The sequence below is a fragment of the Entamoeba histolytica genome, genomic scaffold (genome assembly GCF_000208925.1).
Source record: "Entamoeba histolytica HM-1:IMSS scf_1104750516425 genomic scaffold, whole genome shotgun sequence".
NCBI classification, from domain to species: Eukaryota; Evosea; order Mastigamoebida; family Endamoebidae; genus Entamoeba; species Entamoeba histolytica.
In genome coordinates, this window is record NW_001914883.1 from 25,473 (window position 1) to 44,927 (window position 19,455).

Sequence of the window (19,455 nt, forward strand, 5' to 3'; positions counted from 1 at the left end):
TATTTTGGATGAATGAAACAAAATTAAAAAAAAAAAAACATTAACAATTGTGTTTTTAATTTATCATCTAATAAATTTTTCTGTGAAAAGTTCTTCATTAAAACGGGTTTAAACTATTCTTATGAAAAATAAATAAAATAAAATAAAAATGAATTAAAGTTTTATTTTTTTTTTCTTTAATAATAGTTAATTAATGGAAAACGAAGATTATTTTGAAGACATAGAATGTGGTCAAGACAGAAATTTTCAGAATGAAAATAATGATGCGCTTCCTGAGAAGAAACCTTTCATAAAACCTAAAGAAGGAATTGTCTTTATTGTCGATTGTCATTCATATGATGATCAACCATTTGATAGAGAAATAACTGAAGCTATGATTCGAATGATGAAACAAACACCAATTTTTTATCCAAAAGATAGATTTGGATTGATATTTTATGGAAGTCAAAACAGTACAAAGTCACTTGCTGAAGGTATTCAAAATGTTCACATTTTGCAAAATGCAACAATTAAACTGTTAGAAGAATATCGTACATTTTTTGATAATATCAAACCATCCAAAAAATTAATTCCATTAATTAATGCATTTCAAGCCACTCATAAAATATTTCAAGCTGCTAATATTATTAACCAACCAAGAATAGTATTTGTTGTTCCTCCTCAATTCTTTACTCATCACCAAATTACACCAGAAATAAATGCATATATAATAAATAATCCACCAGAACCTATATTTTTTTCAAGTAAATACCAAATTCCACAATTTCCTTTTAAATGCTTCCCATTGAATCGTCTTGAAAGAGTTTGTATTTCGTTTCATAAAAGTTTTGGATATTATTATGACTTTATTCCATACGAAGGATGTAGAATAAAGGTTATAGTTAATAACATTTCTACATCTATATCCGCTTCAACTCTTGGTAACGTACTTGTTGAAAAAGAAGGATGGAGGGTAGTAATTGGTAAAATAAGAAAAGAAGAAATGCCAGATGGTGAAAAAAGAGAATTAACTGCTCATAATGAAGGAGATGTTTGGGATTATTCATTTGGGTCTGAAAAAATTACTTTTACTGAAGAAGAGTATCAAAAATTACATACTATTGAAGAAAAGTATAGAAATAGTATTGTCGTTAAAGGTAAAATATCACAAGATTTCCTTCAATCTACAACAAGTTCTGCTTCATTTATTCGTCCTACTGAAGATAATGGATGGTATGACGCTCTTTATCAAACATTATTAAAAGAGAAACAAGCATTACGTTGTGATTTCTTTAGTAGATCTCAAGTGAAAGATGTTGCTATTGTTCCAGTTAAATCTACTTCAGAATTTATACCAAGTGGGTTATATATGATTTATTTACCATATATTGATGATGTTTTAACTCCACTTCTTTCTGAACCAGAATTTAATATCCATTCAACTCTTTGTAATGTTTCTCAAAATCAATCTATGAAAAGTTTGATTAGTAAATGTACAACAAGTAATATTGATTTTATGGCATTAAAAAATCCTGTTATGGAAGAAAGAATAAATGCTATCATTGAGGCAATGAAAATTGATCTTCAACAAGAAAGTACTGTAGAAAACAATGAAGTTCCTATTGATGATATTCAAAATGTAAAAGACCATTTTATACTTCCAACAAAAAGAATTCGTCCTACAAAACCAAAGGAACAACTTAAAATTGATGATGATATGATGTTGGATATATATCGTGGTATTTGTTCAGGAAAAGGAAATACCTACAACGCTAGTTTACTAAAAAAATTTCTGATTCAATCAAATGTTTCAGTAACCTCTCGTGATAAAAAAAGTGATTTAGTAGAAAAGGCAAATAAATTAGTCAAAGGCATTCAACAACAATTAGGCGAGAAAGAAGAAAATGATAACAACTCAATTGTTCAAGAAAAAAAAGATATTTAATCCAATTTTATTCATTTAAATATAATATACTCAGTTAATTTTTTCATTCAAAAATAACTAATAGAACATCTTTATTTTTTTATAGTTTAATGGAATTTCTTCTTCTTCAAAGTTATTTTCAACTATCTATCTTGAACTTTCTGAGTTAATGTTTGCATAACCAATTTTCATGGTAATGTCAGTGTTTATATTTTTAAGTTTATTATATTTTTGTTTATCTAAAACCCCATAATTGAACATCCTTTGGTTTAAAAAGATACACAGTACAATTACAGAAATTTAATTCATCTTCTTTTGACAGCAAATACCATCAAAATCTTTAATATGATCTTTTTTTCTATGTGATCTATGACTTTTTTCTGTAGCACAACGGATGATAATACAATCTATAATTACTTGGAGTTAGTAACTTATAAACAAACTAATAATAATACACAACGTACCACAACAAGGACTAGGATGTGTTGTTATGTAAACATTTATTACCTTCATAGAAAATGGTGTTTTAAGCACATTAACGTTCATAAGGCAACACTCTATTATTTTGTTGTTGTTTTGACTCAATCTGAATATTCTAAGAGTCTTCATAAGAACTTTCTATCTATCTCTCTTTTTGAATTAATTTCATAAATTAGGAATTTATTTATTCATCTAAGGAAAAGGCGACTGATATATGCATATTCAGAGTGTGAAAAAAAATATTAACAGATTAAATAGTATTATCCAAAAACAAAAATATATTTTAGTATGCAAGAAATAGAATTTACTAACGACAAAATTAAAGTTACAGCATTAAAGTACAAGAATTTTAACAGAAGTTTATAACAACTAAGAAGAAAATAAATGTCAAATGAGTTGATTGTGATTATACCATCATTATCTCATACCATTTATTGCCAAACAAAAAGGTATCTGAATAAAACTAAAAAATAGATAACCAACTAGTTAACACCATCACTGTAAACAAAATCTTCGAGGCTAAAATCATTTAAAAAAAGGTGTCGAAAAAAAAAGGAGTAAGGAAAGACAAAAAATACCTAAGCAACTGATCAAATAGAAAATAAAAATAATTTTAATGATAAGTAACTAATTAACAAGCATACATTAGAAGAGAATCAATAATGAAGACATTATTAGAACAATAGAAGATATTCAATTCTGGTATAGAATTAATCATAAATAAGAGAAGATGATGAAATAATAGTATCAAGCAAATAATAGATTTAAGAACAAGACACAAAAAAAAACTTAAAACAATCTTCAGCAAAGTATAGTTGTGGGGTATAAATAATGATAAATGATTAATCCAAACAATAACATTTCTTAGCAACAAAATTGGAGAAGCACAATAATATTATAGACACTAAAAACAATGACAAAATGAGATCCTCTTAAAAGAGGGAGGTGATACGTTTTGCTATATAAGATAGAAAAAAATCATTCAATCAGTTGTGTCAAAACGAAAAAAGAAAGTATTTAAAACCCAAAGAACAAGAAGAGAAACATTCAAAATAAGAAGAAAATGTATGTATTATTTGTAATTTTAATCGCAAAAAGTTTAGCTGGAGAAATTGTTTATGCTAATAAGGAACGTGGATGGGAATTAAACGATTCTGCATTAATTGATTATTATGATTATGAAATTAATGGAACATATTGGCTTGGAGGAGAGGTACAACGTTTTGATACTCTTAAATTTAATGGATATGCTAACACAGTAGAGTTAGACCAATTGTGTTGGACTGTATTTTGGACATCAGAAGACTCTAGGTTGAAATTTAAAGTGAGAATGTACCCACATGAATTTAGGGATGATGAGTCACCAGATACAGGACTTGTTGTTAATGGTGTAACTAATAACACAGAGACATGTGTTAATATTAGAAATAACGCCTTTGACCCACGATGTGGTTCTGTTATTAAATATGTTTCTATTCAAATCTATCAAACATTATCCAATGATAAGTCATTTGTTTATTTCAATGACATCAAATTCAGTAGAAAAAGATTAGAGATAGACTCTAATTCAACTGATGATTCTAGTAGTCAAGTGGTTGATGGTTCTATTTCCATCTATATTGCTGTCTTTTGTCTCTTAATGTTTGTTTTAATTTAAATCTAAACATAATTGACTTTTAATTAAGAAAATATTTAATTAAATTCTGCCAATTTGTTAGCAAGAAGAATAATGTCTCTAAAAGTTTTAGTGACAAGATTAATAAAATCATCTAATTCACTGTGTTGAGAAGTATAACTCAAAACTGCATACATAAGGTCAATGAAACAATTTTTTAATCTAAATGCACAAAACCAACGATCCCAAGATATGTCAGAAGTATGGTATAAGTGTTTAGAAAATGGTGGGGTTAGAGTAGATAAGATTAAATCTAAACAGTCTTCAATACTTTTAATTGTTTCTTGAGTGTCTCCACGTTCAAATGTTGTTGCAACGTTATAAATATTATTGACAAGTTTTTTATCAACATTAGATACTAATTTGATTTCAATAACATCTACACCTTCAAAAGATAGTGAGAAACCAGTTTTTTCACCATCAAGAAGTGGTACTAATCTTTCAATACTTCTATTCATTAGTTTAGCAATTCCCGAATAGATTTTATAAGGATTTTCAATATTAACTTCAAAATTAGATGAATGAGAAACATCAACTAATTTCCATAATATAAAGAAGTCACCAGAAATTAAATTACCATATTTAACAAGTAAAGGATTTTTACAATTTTTAATAATAGTTTGAAGTAAACAATTTTCTGTTGAATAAGCAATTTTAAGTTGTTGTCTTTTAAGTGCATTTTTAGGAATAATAGAATTAAACTCTGGAGTTGTTTTTTCACAATATTTTGCTAAACTTTTCACTAATAATAAAATTGAATCATTATTTTCTGATATTGATACAACCACATTATACATTTTTTCTACTATAATACATAATTCATTAGTAGTTATTTTTGTGTTTAAATATTTCATTGAAATATCTTCAATAATAGTATCATCTTTAACTTTAGCGTGTAAATGAAGAAGTTGTATAACAATTAATTGTAAGATTTTATTTTCTTCCGGACTTACATCTATGTCTTGTAATGAATTGAATAAAATACCAATACAATTAAGTATTTCTCCACTGAAAAAGTCACTACTATGATTTTTATAATAAGTAACAACAACATTTTCAAATTCTTTTAATAATAAAGGAATTTTTTGATTAATTTTAGTTGGTTCTTGAAGAGTAATAGAGTCAATAACAATATTGTCATTAAGATAAAAAGTTTCAAATACATTTTTCCATAATAAATCAGCATAAACAGTTTCAACAAATTTTTCAAGAAGAGTATATAATGTAACAATTTTACTATATACTTCTTGAATTGGCATAATTTCATAATAATCAATAAAAGCTCTAATAACAACATAACTTCTAATAAACATTTGGTCTTTTGGTTTTCCTAATTGAAGAATAACATTTTTTAAATGTTTTAACATTCTTTGGTCATAACTTACACTACAAGTTACAATACCTTCACTTTCAAGAATTATATCATCATCTGTTTTAAATGTTTGAATAAAAGTATGAATTTTTTGTAATTCTTCAGTAGAAAGTATTGTTACAATATTATTATCATTATCAGACTCCATTTTTTTAAGTGCATGACATTTAAATGATTTATGAGTAAGTTCAGCAGCTAATTGTATTTGTTGAAATCCAAGACAAATTGAATTTTTAATAATATTTTTATATTGTTGGAAGATAGTATTTCTATTAAATTGTTGGAAATTAGTAATATTAATATTTTTTATTTCTTGAGTTAATAATGATTGGAATGATTGATAACTTCCATTTGTCAAAAAATTATGGACTAAAACCATTATTTCAGAAATAAATCCTTCTCTAAAGAAAGACCTTGTTTTTTCATTACCAACATTTGAATAAATCCCACCAAATAATCTAAGTAATTCTGATAAACTTTGTGTTTCTTTCCATGATTTAGTAATAGATAATACTTTTCTACAATTATCTGGAAAAGAATAATTAAATATTATTGTTCCATATACTTTTTGATGAATATCAGAAATAAGACTTTTTAATATTTCTGATGTATTTAATGGTTGGGATTGAATTTGTTTTATTTTATTTTCTAATGTTGAAGAACATAGATTTAATCCATATAATGGATTAATAAAATCAGCATATTTAATAATTATACTTTTTATTGATTTTGTCATTTCAAATGCTTGTTCAAGATATTTTAACGATTCATTAATATATTTTTTATTCTTTATAAATTCAATACAAGTAATCATCATCATTTCTCCTAATTGAAGATATTCAAGACAATAATGAATTGATAATAAAATTTGTTCAAATAATTCATTGATTCTTTGTTTATTTTGAATAAAAGAGTTTTCTGTACTAATTAATGTTAATAATTCTTCATATATTTTCAATGGATAAATTGCTCCTTTAAATTCATCATCATTAAAAATCATATCATCTCCAAGAATTAATGGAAAAACTTCTTTTAATACTTTAATTAATTGAATTCTATCACCTGATGAAAATGTTTGTGTTAATAATTGAGTTGAACGATATGAAACTATAAATGAATAAATAATAAAACATTTTCTAAGACTTTGTTGAATTGCTATAATCATTTCATTTGTAATTAAAGTCTCCATATTTTTAAATTCTTTTTCAGACTTCATAACTATTTCTTTAAATTCAATAGCTGCACTTTCTAATAATACATTTGATGTTACCATTTTAAATACTTCAATACAATTAAATAAAATAGTAATAATATCATGAATTTCAATTGAAGCACTATAATATCTTGTTCCAAATTCAGGAGAAAATGAATGAATATCTTGAGACTGTTGTAATACATATAATTCATTTAATAACATTATTAATTTTGGTTCATAATAACGATATCTTTGAAATGGTTTTAATAAAGCTGTAAGTAAAATAGAATTGAATTTTCCATTTATATTTTCTTCAATAAGAGATTTTAAAATTTTAGAGAATGGACATTCATTAATCATTGATATTGATAACTTTTGGAATAAAGGTTGATATGTTTTAAAGGCAAAAAATGCGTTAATTAATGGATCTATTGAAATTGTTTTTTCAATACATTTATTTAATGATGGAAGATGTTTTTTAAATGTTTGAATAAATACATCATGTGTTTGATTAAAATCAAATGCATGAATTGTTTTATGTAATACTTCAATAATGTCAAACATTTGTCTAAAATTTTTATTATTATCTGTATTAAAAGAATAACTAATACAAGCTCTTAATAAATGCATAAGAGATTTAAGAAGACCAATTTTAGAAATAGAATTTGGATCTTTCTTTAAAAGTAATTGTAATTCTCCTATTCTTGTTGATAAAATACTCCAATCAAAAGATACAGGAACAACTTCATTAATTCTTTGTTTTAAAAGTTTAATACAATTATCAAGAGTAAGGTCATCAACCTTTATTAACATAATACTCTGAAGATGTTTTAATACTTGAGTTACACATGAAAAAACTACCCAAGGAACTTCTCTCTTACATAAGAAGTCTCTTCTCATAAAACAATGAATATACATTAATCCAGTTCTTAAACCAAAATAATTAAATAAGTCTAACATTTGAGAATATAATATTCTTTTTCCAAAATCTGTTGAAAATATCCATTGATCTTCTTTTTTAATAATTATTGAATCAATAATAACATTTACACATTTCATAACATTTCTAATAATTTCAGGTGAAAGAGTATGTTTAAATTGATCAAGAAACATATGTTTTGTTTCTATTGAAAAGAATTCAATTACTCGATTCATTCTTTTCATTCCTTTTTCAAATAATTCTTGTGGATCTTTTGCTATAATATAATATAAATGTGAAAATCCAATAAATAATTCCCCACATAATTTAAATGATGAAGGAACGTCTGTAGTATAAAATTCATTTAAACGAAAGAGATTAATTGTTATAGATTTTAATTGATAAATTTTATTTATATGAAACAATTCATTTATATGAGTAAAGTCTATTTTATAAGATAATTTATCACACATCATTTGTAATGCATCTTTAAATATCTCTATTTTTATTTCATCTACTTTTTCATTCTTTAATAATGATGAAATAATAGTTTCTTCAAATTGAAGAAATGAAAAAAATGGTAAATATGTAATATCATCATTAATTCCTATTCCAGAACTATCAATTCTTTTATCAAATTTAGTTGTTGGTTGAAATACTTCAAAAATTCTTTTTGGAACATCAGAAACATTAATAGGTTTTTTCATTATATTCTTTAATGAACATTCTTTTTGAATATCAAGTAATTTTAAATATTGTTCATTTAACATTACTTCATTTCCAGGATAAATAATTTTAATAATGTCATATAAAATTTTTGTTTGAGAAACAATAACTGAAACATAAAATTCAAGATATAATATTCTTTTAGAATCAAATGTTTCTCCAACTTGTCTTATTAACATACAATGTTCTAAACTAAGATGAAATACTAAACGAATAAATTCTTGTAATATTTCATTTCTTATAATAATATATTCTTTTGAAATATCTTCATTCTTTCGTATTCTTTCTTTTAAATCAAGTAATTTTTCTTTTTCTTCTGATTCTATTACATAACATCCAAATTTAGGTCTAAATGTAACTGAACCAAAATCCATAGTTTGAAGTGATTGTAATAATATTTGTAAATCATCACATTGTTTAAGTTGTTGTTCTTGACTTGGATTTTTTATTTTATATAATTCTAAATCTAATGATTGTGTTCTTTTTTCTACTTTTGTTCTATAAACAAGACATTGTTTTAATTCTTCAATTGTTGCTAACATATCAGGAACTTGTGATTTATTATAAGGTGTTGTAGTAATAAAGATTCTAACTTTATCAAATAAATTTGCAACCATTCGATTATGATAAATATAATTTCCTGTATAACAACTTAATACAAATATTACATCTTTAACATATTTTGTATTTAATTTAAATCCCATAGATATATTATGAATAATATCTCCTAATTCATCTATAATTAATGAATATAAAAAATATGTATAACAAACAGTTCTTACTAATAATTTAACTTCATTTTCAAAATTTTCCATTATTTTAAAATATGTTTCATTAAAACTTGATTCAATACCACTTTTATACCATTTTTTAATATTCATTTTTCTTTCAATAAATTTCTTTTGTAATTCTACCATCCAATGATGTAATGGTTCTTCTTTAGGAATAATAGCAACAAACACATTGATCATTGCAACTAAACATTTTAAATTTGATTTAAGACATAATGCTTCTCTTTTACATGATGTAAAAATAATTGGATTTGATTTTAATTGAATTGAAAGTGATTTTGATGATTCAACTGCTTTAAGACTAACATGTGCTAAGAAAAAGAAAGATGGTTTTGTATTATTTAATAAAATTGATACACGTTCTTGAATATATTGTGCTAATTCTTTTTCTTGTTCTATTTCCATATTAGGAAGTACACTTTCAACAATATCATTTCTTATTCCAATAAACGATACAAATTCATCCATATCATCTCCCATTTCTTTTAAACTATCTAATAGTTTTTCATTTTGTTTACTAATTTCTTTATATTCTGCACATAATAAAGCAACATGTGAATTTTCAATAATATGATCTTTTCTACCTTGATTATAAATAAAAGAATTTACATATGTTGAATCATGAATTTGAATATCAATAAATGGTGTTACAAAAAAATAAATCAATCCACTAACCATTCTATTTAAAATTTGTTTTGTTTCATTCCCTCGTTTAATATTAAATGTTTTAAATAGTTTTAAAAATAAGAACATATCATATATAATTTTTGATATCATATCACTATAATTATCATATAATTCAATATACTCTAAAATACTTGTTCTTTTTTCTTTATCACAACTAATAACTGCTCTAATAGTTATAACTAATTCTATAAGATTTATAATTAATTCTCTAACACATAATGCATCAACCATTAATCTTTCTGTTTGTGTAATAATATTTTGAGGTAATATTTTATCATTTAAACTATCTGCTGTATTAAAAAAATGTTCTGCTACACTTGTTAATAATCTAATTAATTTAGCTTTTGCTCTTGATTTTTTATCCATTTCAATTGATTGTAATGTCATAAATATAGAATGCATCATTTTACTTATTTCTTCAACCATTTCAATTCCTTCAAATATATTTTCATTATTATCATTATCTTCACTTCCAATTCTTTCATTATCACTTTCACTTTCTTCTTCACTAATTACATTTTCTTCTTCACTTTTTATTTCTTCTTCACTTTGATTAGTTTGTGTATCTATATCTGTATTATCTGTTTCTTTAGTATTTTTCTTTTCTTGTTTCATTTCTTCAAAGTTTTCTATTAATTTATTAATTTTTTGAAGACAAAACATATTGATTATTTCATTTCTTTCTTCAATAATTTTCATAAACATTGCTTCATATTTTGTAATTTTATGAATTTTAATAAATTCTCTATTTCCAATTTGTGAGTTATCATATGCAAATTGATAAATACTTTTTCCAATAATTAAAATTTCTTCAAATCTTTGTGATTGATAAAGAATATTACTAACAATAGAGAAGTATGTTATTGCATTCTTTTTAAAATGAATTCCTAATAATAAATTAAAACTAATTGTACTAATAATGTGTTTAAGATAATCAATCAATGAATGAACAGGAAATACATCACTTATAAATTCAATAAGATATTTCCAACAATTTTCTTTCCAAGCTTTATAATCATATTCTTCTGATAATTCTGAAATTGATGAATCAAATTTATTAAAAGCAGTTTGAATATTCATAATATTAGGTTCTTCCCAATTTATTGCTGAAATATAAAATAATGTTGATTTAACACAAATATGAATATATTCTTTAAATTGAATAATATAAAATTTATCATCTTTTAATTTATTTTCAACTTTAAAACACATAGCACATACTTTAATAACTTTAAAAATAATATCTTGAATATAAACTGTATTTTTATTATTAACATATAATTCTAAAACTTTAATTATATGAGAAAGTGGATTTAATATTGTAAGTGTGTCTCTTGGATGATAATAAAGTGTTTTTAAAATTGTATGTGCCATTTGCATAAGACAATCATAATTTGTACCTCTTCCTGATAATACTTCTAAAGTTCTTAATGTTATTTGAATCCATTCTGTTAATTCTTCTATTTTATTTGAATCTATTTCTATGAATGTTATATACTTTTTAAATATTGCAACAAGAGTAGCAAATAATGAAGATATTTCAATATTAAATGATAATATCGTAAGAATTAAAATTCCAATTTCTGTTGATTTAGACTGTGAAATTGTTTGAAGTAATGAAATAGAAAATTTACAATCACAAAAATCACTTTGTGTAATTGAAGGATATATAAAGTCTTTTAATTCAAAATATTGAATTACTCTTTGAATAATAAATATTTCTTCTTCATGAGTTCGTTCTTTTGAAAAATTAAATTTAATACATTCAAAAAATAATTCATCAAAATTAATTCGTTCAAAAATCATTAATAATAATCGTCTTGATATACTTTCTATTTTATTTATATTCTTTTCTTTCTTTTGTTCAATAAATATATGAAAAACTTTCATAAAATCAGGATATTGATTTGAAATAACACCATATGTTTTATTTGATAATATATAATTAAGATATCCTTTAATTACTCCAATTATTTGAAAATGAAGAAATTGCATTTCTGTATCAAAATTAGCTTTTTCTTCAAGTTTTTGAATAAATCTTTTTAAAATACTTCCCATTTTAATAAATGAACTTATTCTTAATAATCCTGGTGATGTTATATTAGTAAAATCTAATTTCATTAACCATCCAAATGACTCAAATAATTTTATTATTTCATTACATGATGTTCTAAATATCTTATTAAACATTTCTTCTGTTACGTTTGCATAATGAAGAATTTCATTTATTTCTTTGATTTCTTCCATTAATTTACATATTACTCCACATTTTTCTGATTCTGGGTCATTAATAATTTCAGATGATAAACAGAGTTTAATTGCATTATGTGAAATATCAATAAATCTCCATTTTAATGATTTATCTGTTCCAAAATACCAATGAAGTATTGTCCTAATAAATGTAAAACAATAATTACTAATCCCAACTAAATACAATCCATTTGATACAAATACTTGTGAAAATGAAACTCCAAGAACTGACTTTAATGCATCTAAAGATGATAAAATTATTGCTTCAACAGAAATATCTCCCTCATCATATTTCAATGTATTTTGTAATAATTGTTCTAATGGAGTATCTTCAAATAATGTTTTAATAATTTTATTTCCATGTGAGAATTCTTGAAGTTTAACAATATATAAATTAAATATGTCTCTATAAATTTTAGATAACATAAATATTGGAATTTCATTAGGATCTTTTGTTTGTATAATTTGTTTAATTTTTAAATGAATGTCATTTAATTGATAAATACAACCAAAAACAGTTAAAAACAAATATTTTTTCTGATGACTATATCTTAAACTTGTAAATACTATATCATTTAATCCTATTAATATCATTACTTTATATAATAATTCATTTTTAATTGTTGTAGTTGGCATTGTTTTAATTGATGTCATAAATGTCACTAATTCATTAATTAATGTATTCATTTGTTCTAATTGTATTGGTGCAGTAAAATAAACATTAATAACTCTTTGAAAATTTCTAAAGATAAATGTACTTTTGTAAATTAAAACACTTAATGACTTAACATCCATAGAATTTACAATAACACAATACATTCTTTCAAATAATGTCTTTAAAATAAAATATGTTTCTGTTATTTGATTTAATGGTCTATTAATCTTTGGAAGAGATTGTAATGATAATTCATATTCCATTGTTCTAGACCTAATATTAGAATGTATTTTATCTTTATTTTCTTGTGCAATAATAAGTTTATGAAATAATTCTTTATGTCTTTGAAATACTTTATCAATATCTTGTTTTTCTTTTGATTTGTCACTATAAATATTGTAATTTGTTGATAATTCAAAAATATTAGTATAAAATTCGTCTTTCTTGAGTATTTCATTGATATAAGTAAAAAAACTTGGTTCATTTTTTTCATAAGTATTATCTAATGAATATTCTTTTATTACATCTATACAAAGAATTTGTGTAGGAATTGCTATTTTTGATATTATCTTCATTTGCCTTAATTCTTCAATAAAATAAAGTTCTTTTCTGTATGAATGGTTGAAAGGAAATAAGTCTAAATTAATATTTAATGTATCTTTATTTCTGAGAAATTTAAATCTAAAACCAATATGAATTTTTAATTCTTCTACAAGTGCTTGTTCTGTAATTGAATTTGTTTTACTATTTTCAATAAACTTCTTCATCCTATTTTGTGTTTTTATTTTCCATTGTTTAAATACTTCATTCGATAATATTCTAATTGAATTATATATTGGTTTTGTATATTCATTTTCAAGTTCATTTAATCTTTGTATTGGATTTCCTTGATATCCATTCCCAACTTGATAAAGTTCTTTTGAAATTTGACGTGACTTAGTTGAAATGATAGAAATGAAGAAACAATAAATTGTGAAGAAACAATGTACTGTATAAATAAATCCTAAAAGAAGTAATCCAATAACTTCATTTTTATATTTGTCAAATGATTGATTATCATCTTCATTAACAAAAGATTGATTTTTAGGTATAATAAACACTCTATAATAATTACTTTTATCCTAAAAGACATTTTTTTTTAAACAAAAATAATATAATACATTAAATGGTATTGAACAAACTGATATAATTGTAATAATAAATATAAATGATCATATAATTCTGAATCTTTATTACGAATATATTCTATCCATTCAATTACATAATTTGTTGCTAAATTAAGTGTATTAATAAATTCTTGAAAGTGATGTCTTAATTCTACTATCATTGTTGGATCATTTATTTCTTTTATTTTATCAATTTTTTCAACCATAGTTTGAAGACAGCTTGTTTGAAACGACGGTTGTTCCATTTGATTATAATAAAAAAGAAAATAATAAGTCTCTTTTCAGTTATTTCTTTTAAGTTCATTCTTTTAATAACAAAATTCTAAAATAAAATGTTATTCTTAATTCAATGAAATTTTCTTTATTATCCATTGTTGTGCTTCTGCTGTCGTTTGTTTTTCATATAATTCTTGTTGAAGAATATCCTCTAAAATATTCTCAATTGTTGATGGTGTATATCTTCTCCAAATAGTCTTAAAAATAATTTCTGCCAATTCCATATTTCCTTTGATCAATGATTTGTGTAAAGCTTGAGAACAAAGTAATTTATAACTAATAGTAAGTTTGTCTAAAGGGAAAGCAAGGAGTCTTTCAAGGAAAATAGGAACTAAATCATCAGTAAGACTGTCTAATGCTTTATTAAAGGATGAAATAACAGTAATGAAAATTGCATAAACAATTTGTTGATCTTTATTAAGTTGATGTTTTTGATAATATAAATCAATAGGTGTAAAAACTTGTTGAAACATTACAATAACATCTAATTGTGGAAGGTCATCAGTAATAATAATCATATGTTGTAATAATTCATAAGGTTTTAATTTTAATAATGGAATTATTAATGGTCTAAGCCAATTTGTTTGATGATGAGTAATTGATGTAATAAGTTCATCAGGAATAGAAATAACTTGATTTTCATGTGTAATTCCAAGTAATGAATATACTTTAGCAATTTTTTCTTCAGTAGGATTATTACATAATTGAACTGTTACATCAGCTAAATTAAATTTTTGAGGTTCCCATTCTTTTTTTGTTGGAGTATGTAATAAAATATGTTCTGGTTGTATTGTTTGTTGTAATTCAGTAAAATATGTTTCAACATCTTGAGGATTCCATCCATTAGCCATACTTATTAAATATTCATGATTATATCGTTCTTTAAATCTTTTTATAGCATATTCTCTATATTCAGGTTTTGTTGAAAGGAAAATAATTAGAGGAAGATCATTTCCAAGTCTATCTAAGAACCTTGTGATTAATTGAGAATTTAAATGTTGAATACCAACTAATGTATTTTTAAAATCATTTAACAGAAAATATAACATTCCTTCTTTCATATCAGTTGAATATTTCATTTTTTCATTAAATAAATATTCATTAAATGATTTTAATGAATTAGAATAAAATCCAATAGACACATCTGGATTATTCCATGGAACAATAGATGATACTTCATAATTCTTTATTGTATCTACAATAATTGGATTTTTCATTTTTCTTATATTATAAATGTACATTCTATGGTTTGTTAAAATAATAAGGAATCTATAATAAAAATGAATTTTATAATCTTCATTTGGAAGTTTAATTACTCCAATTTTTATTGGAATAAGAAGATTAGACTTTGAATCAATTAAATAAATTTCTCCATTTTCTGAAATCATTAATAGATCTGATGTTTGTGGATGAATATAATATTGAACAACTCTAAAGTCATTTGTTTTAAATGTTCCAGATGTTGCTTGAACTTCTAAAAGTTCATTTGTAATAAATTTGTAAAATTGAATATTTTGACGTTGAATAATGAATAATCCATATTTTGACATAATAACATTAGATGCAACTCCTTTTAATTGAACATCTTCTATATTTTGAACTAAAACAGCGAAATGTTTTGCTTCTTGAATTTTATCTGTTTTTTCACTATTTTCATTTAATAAAACAACAGAATAACTATAGATTTGTAATATATCTTCTCCAACAAAGAAATACATTTTTGATAATTCAGGGTCATGAAATGAAAGTTTATTATTGTTTTCTACAAAAAATGTATCTACTGCACTAATCCATTTATCTTCTTCTTGTTTATACATATCAAAAAAGATTTTTCCAGTACAATCTCCCCTAATAATGATATTTGTCTTTTCATTAAAAATAGAAAACGTTCTTCCTTCTCCTAATTCATCAAATCCACCAAATGTTCCATTTGAATTGTAATATCTAAATGTTCCATCTTGTAAAACAAAGAATGTAAATGTTTTATTCATAATCATTTCAATCAATCCTTTATTACAAATATTATCAATTAAATTATCTGCATATTTCAATGGTTGAATTTCTTTAATATCAAGAATATTCATTAATTTTTTTAAGTTCCCTTTAAATTTCTATGCAAAACAAATGAAAACAAATTAAATCTTAAAACTTGATTAATAAAAAACATTTAGTTTATTTTTCTACTCTGCAATGACAACATCAAATCCAACACCTCATGTTTACCAAGAATTAGATATCCATCGCACTATCTCTGAAAGTGTTGAAGATTTAAATATTCGTGAAGATATTGATGAATTAGAAATATATGAACATATAAGAAGAATTAAAGACCCAGAACATCCATCTGTCACTTTAGAACAATTAAAAGTAATAAGTCCTGATCTAATTAGTGTTGATGATAAAGGAAATCATATTATTGTCAAATTTACACCAACAGTAGATAACTGTACAATGGCAACTTTGATTGGTTTGGCTATTCGGACTAAGTTAATGAGAATTCTTCCACCACGTATTAAATTAGACATTTATTTAACAGAAGGAACACATCAAACTGAAGAAGATGTTAATAAACAATTAAATGATAAAGAAAGAATAGCAGCAGCACTTGAAAAACAAACATTACTTCAGTTAGTTAATAAATGTCTTGTTTAAAAAAGAAGGAATAAATAAAAAAAAAATTAAAGAAAGAAATAAAGAAATAAATAAATGATTAATTATTCATTAGTTTTTTCATTAATTAAAAGAAAATAAAAGTTTTAAAGAAAAAACTTAAAATAAATAAAATTTCAACAATGTCAAAGTATTTTGTTTCAAGTCATAGAGGAGAAATTCAAGATCTTAGAGAAAAATTAAATAGTAGTAAAGATGATGTTAGAACAGAAGCAGTTAAAAGAATTGTTGCAGCAATGACAGAAGGAAAAGATGTTTCTATGCTTTTCATTGATGTTTTAAAGTGTATGCAAACAAATAAATTAGAACTCAAGAAGTTAGTTTATTTGTATTTAATGAATTACTCTAGAAGTCAACCAGAACGTGCTATTTTAGTTGTTAATTCATTTGTTAAAGATTCAAGTGATCCTAATCCACTCATTCGAGCATTAGCAATTAGAACTATGGGATGTATTAGAGTACAAAATGTATTTGAATATTTTATTGAACCACTTGGAAAATGTTTAAAAGATAAAGATCCATATGTTAGAAAAACAGCAGTACTTTGTGTTTTAAAATTATATTGTATGGATCCAGTTAATATTGAACAACATGGATTTCTTAATACATTAAGAGATATGTTATTAGATGATAATCAAATGGTTGTTTCTAATGTTATTGCAGCATTACATGAAATTGGAAATAATGGAGGAAAAGAATGGATTATTGAAGAAAAGATGGTTAGACCATTATTAAGTGCATTAGATGGAAGTAATGAATGGGGACAAGTTTATATTATGGATGCTATTGCTACATATATTCCAAAAGAATCAAAAGAAGCAGAAAATATATGTGAAAGAGTAATTAATAAACTTACACATAATAATCCATCAGTTGTTATGGCAGCAGCAAAAATTGTATTAAAACATTTAGAAGTAATTTCACCACAAATTGCTAATATTTATTGTAAAAGATTATCTGCACCATTAGTTAGTATAGTATTAAGTAATAGTTCTAAACATGATTATGAAATTCAATATATTACTCTTCGATGTATTAATTTAATAATACAAAAATATCCACATTTATTTAGTAATCAATTAAGAACATTTTATTGTTCATATGATGAACCAATTTATATTAAAATAGAAAAATTAGAAATTATGTTAATGTTAGTTAATGAAAGTAATGTAATGGATATTCTTGTAGAATTAAAAGAATATGCTCTTTCAGCTGATATTGAATTTGTTAGAAAATCAGTTCAAGCATTTGGAAAATGTGCATTAAAATTAGAAAAAGTTGCAGATAGATGTGTTAAACAATTAGTTGAATTAATTGAATTAGGTCAAAATTATATTGTACAAGAAGCATGTATTGTAATGAAAGACTTATTTAGAAAATATCCACAAAAATATCTTCCAGTAATTGCAAAATTATGTGATAATTTAAATACATTAGATGATCCAAATGCTAAAGCTGCTATGATTTGGATTATTGGAGAATATAATCAACTTATTACTAATTCATTTGATCTTCTTAATGAATTTATGAATTCATTTGCTGATGAACCACTTAATGTTCAATTAGCTCTTCTTACTGCATCAGTTAAATTATTTATTCAACAACCAGACTCACAAGATTTAGTACAAAAAGCATTAAGTGAAGCATCTAATTCAGCATCATTTGATATTAGAGATCGTGCACATATTTATTGGAGAATTTTATTTGATCATCCACAACAAACACATGATATTATGTTAAAAGAACGTGATGTCATTACATTCCAAACTCAACAACTTCATCCACAAATTCTTAATTCTCTTATTTCAGAATTAGGTGAATTATCTGCTGTTTATCAAAAAGTTCCAGCATCTTTTGTAGTAAAATTGAAAAAAATTGGAGTAAGTGCTAAATTAGATGAAGAAGAAGGTGGAAGTGAAATGAGTGATCTTCTTTGCTTCGATGGAGGAAGTTCTAATCTTATTGGAACTGCTTCTAAAAATGTTTTAGACTTTGATGAAGATACTTCAAAGAGAAATGATTCAATGAAAGATATTTTCTCTATTGGAAAACAAACTGTTCCAATTAATCGTTTAGTTGCATTACCAAAAACACCAACTGATATGAAAGTTGATGCTTCATTAATTTATGAAGGTGGTAGTTTATTCTTACAATTAGAAATTACAAATAATAGTCCATTAACAATGACTAATTTCCAAATGCAATTTAATAAAAATGTTTTTGGATTAGTTCCTGGTCAATTAAATATTGATGCCATTCCTCCAAATAAACGTTGGGGTGCTTTACTTCCAGTTGGACTTATTCCTCCTGAAATTACAACTCCTGTTTCTTCTCGTTTAGAAGTTGCTATTGCTAATTCTACACAACAAATTTATTTCTATGTTCTTGAAATGCCAATTGGTTTATTAATGAAAGAACAGTCTCAAGTTGATATTGCTAATTGTGCTAATTTATGGAACTCTCTTCCAAATACTATGTCTAAAGAATATAAAGGATCTGGACTTGAACTTAAACTTCAAAAATTATCTACTTTCATTTTAGTTGCAACAAAAAAGGCTAATGACAAAGAACTATTAATGTACACAATTAAATTCCTTAACGACATCGACGTTATGGTTGAAATTACTTCTACTTCTAAAGGATATAAAATCCTTGCTAAATGCATCGACAAACAATATTTATCCTTTATT

At 24.0% G+C, this 19,455-nt stretch overlaps 6 protein-coding genes across 6 annotated transcripts in view; 4 read left to right on the forward strand and 2 right to left on the reverse strand.

Moving 5' to 3' along the window:
- Positions 1-193: 193 nt before the first annotated feature.
- EHI_012990 (uncharacterized protein) lies at positions 194-1,924 on the forward strand (the record flags this gene model as incomplete). The annotated part of the gene is made up of 1 exon (XM_651227.1): positions 194-1,924. The coding sequence occupies one exon, from the start codon at positions 194-196 to the stop codon at positions 1,922-1,924; it is 1,731 nt and encodes a 576-aa protein (XP_656319.1).
- A 1,522-nt stretch (positions 1,925-3,446) lies between these two features.
- On the forward strand, positions 3,447-4,040 carry EHI_013000 (uncharacterized protein; the record flags this gene model as incomplete). Its single annotated transcript, XM_651254.1, has 1 exon — positions 3,447-4,040. One exon carries the CDS (start codon positions 3,447-3,449, stop codon positions 4,038-4,040), a length of 594 nt encoding a protein of 197 aa, XP_656346.1.
- A 35-nt stretch (positions 4,041-4,075) lies between these two features.
- EHI_013010 (uncharacterized protein) lies at positions 4,076-14,025 on the reverse strand (the record flags this gene model as incomplete). The annotated part of the gene is made up of 2 exons (XM_651229.2): positions 4,076-13,754; positions 13,835-14,025. The coding sequence occupies 2 exons, from the start codon at positions 14,023-14,025 to the stop codon at positions 4,076-4,078; spliced, it is 9,870 nt and encodes a 3,289-aa protein (XP_656321.2).
- Positions 14,026-14,160: 135 nt separating this feature from the next.
- Positions 14,161-16,179, reverse strand: EHI_013020 (uncharacterized protein; the record flags this gene model as incomplete). Its single annotated transcript, XM_651231.1, has 1 exon — positions 14,161-16,179. One exon carries the CDS (start codon positions 16,177-16,179, stop codon positions 14,161-14,163), a length of 2,019 nt encoding a protein of 672 aa, XP_656323.1.
- Positions 16,180-16,275: 96 nt separating this feature from the next.
- Positions 16,276-16,747, forward strand: EHI_013030 (uncharacterized protein; the record flags this gene model as incomplete). Its single annotated transcript, XM_651232.2, has 1 exon — positions 16,276-16,747. Exon 1 carries the CDS (start codon positions 16,286-16,288, stop codon positions 16,745-16,747), a length of 462 nt encoding a protein of 153 aa, XP_656324.1. The 5' UTR covers positions 16,276-16,285.
- Positions 16,748-16,881: 134 nt separating this feature from the next.
- The window catches only part of EHI_013040 (adaptor protein (AP) family protein), a gene marked incomplete at its 3' end in the record, with an annotated part of 3,282 nt that continues 708 nt past the window's right edge, over positions 16,882-19,455 (forward strand). The window contains exon 1 of the mRNA XM_001913489.1: positions 16,882-19,455. This exon is cut by the window's right edge and continues 708 nt beyond it. Coding sequence (XP_001913524.1) covers positions 16,888-19,455 — 2,568 coding nt within the window. The 5' untranslated portion in view covers positions 16,882-16,887.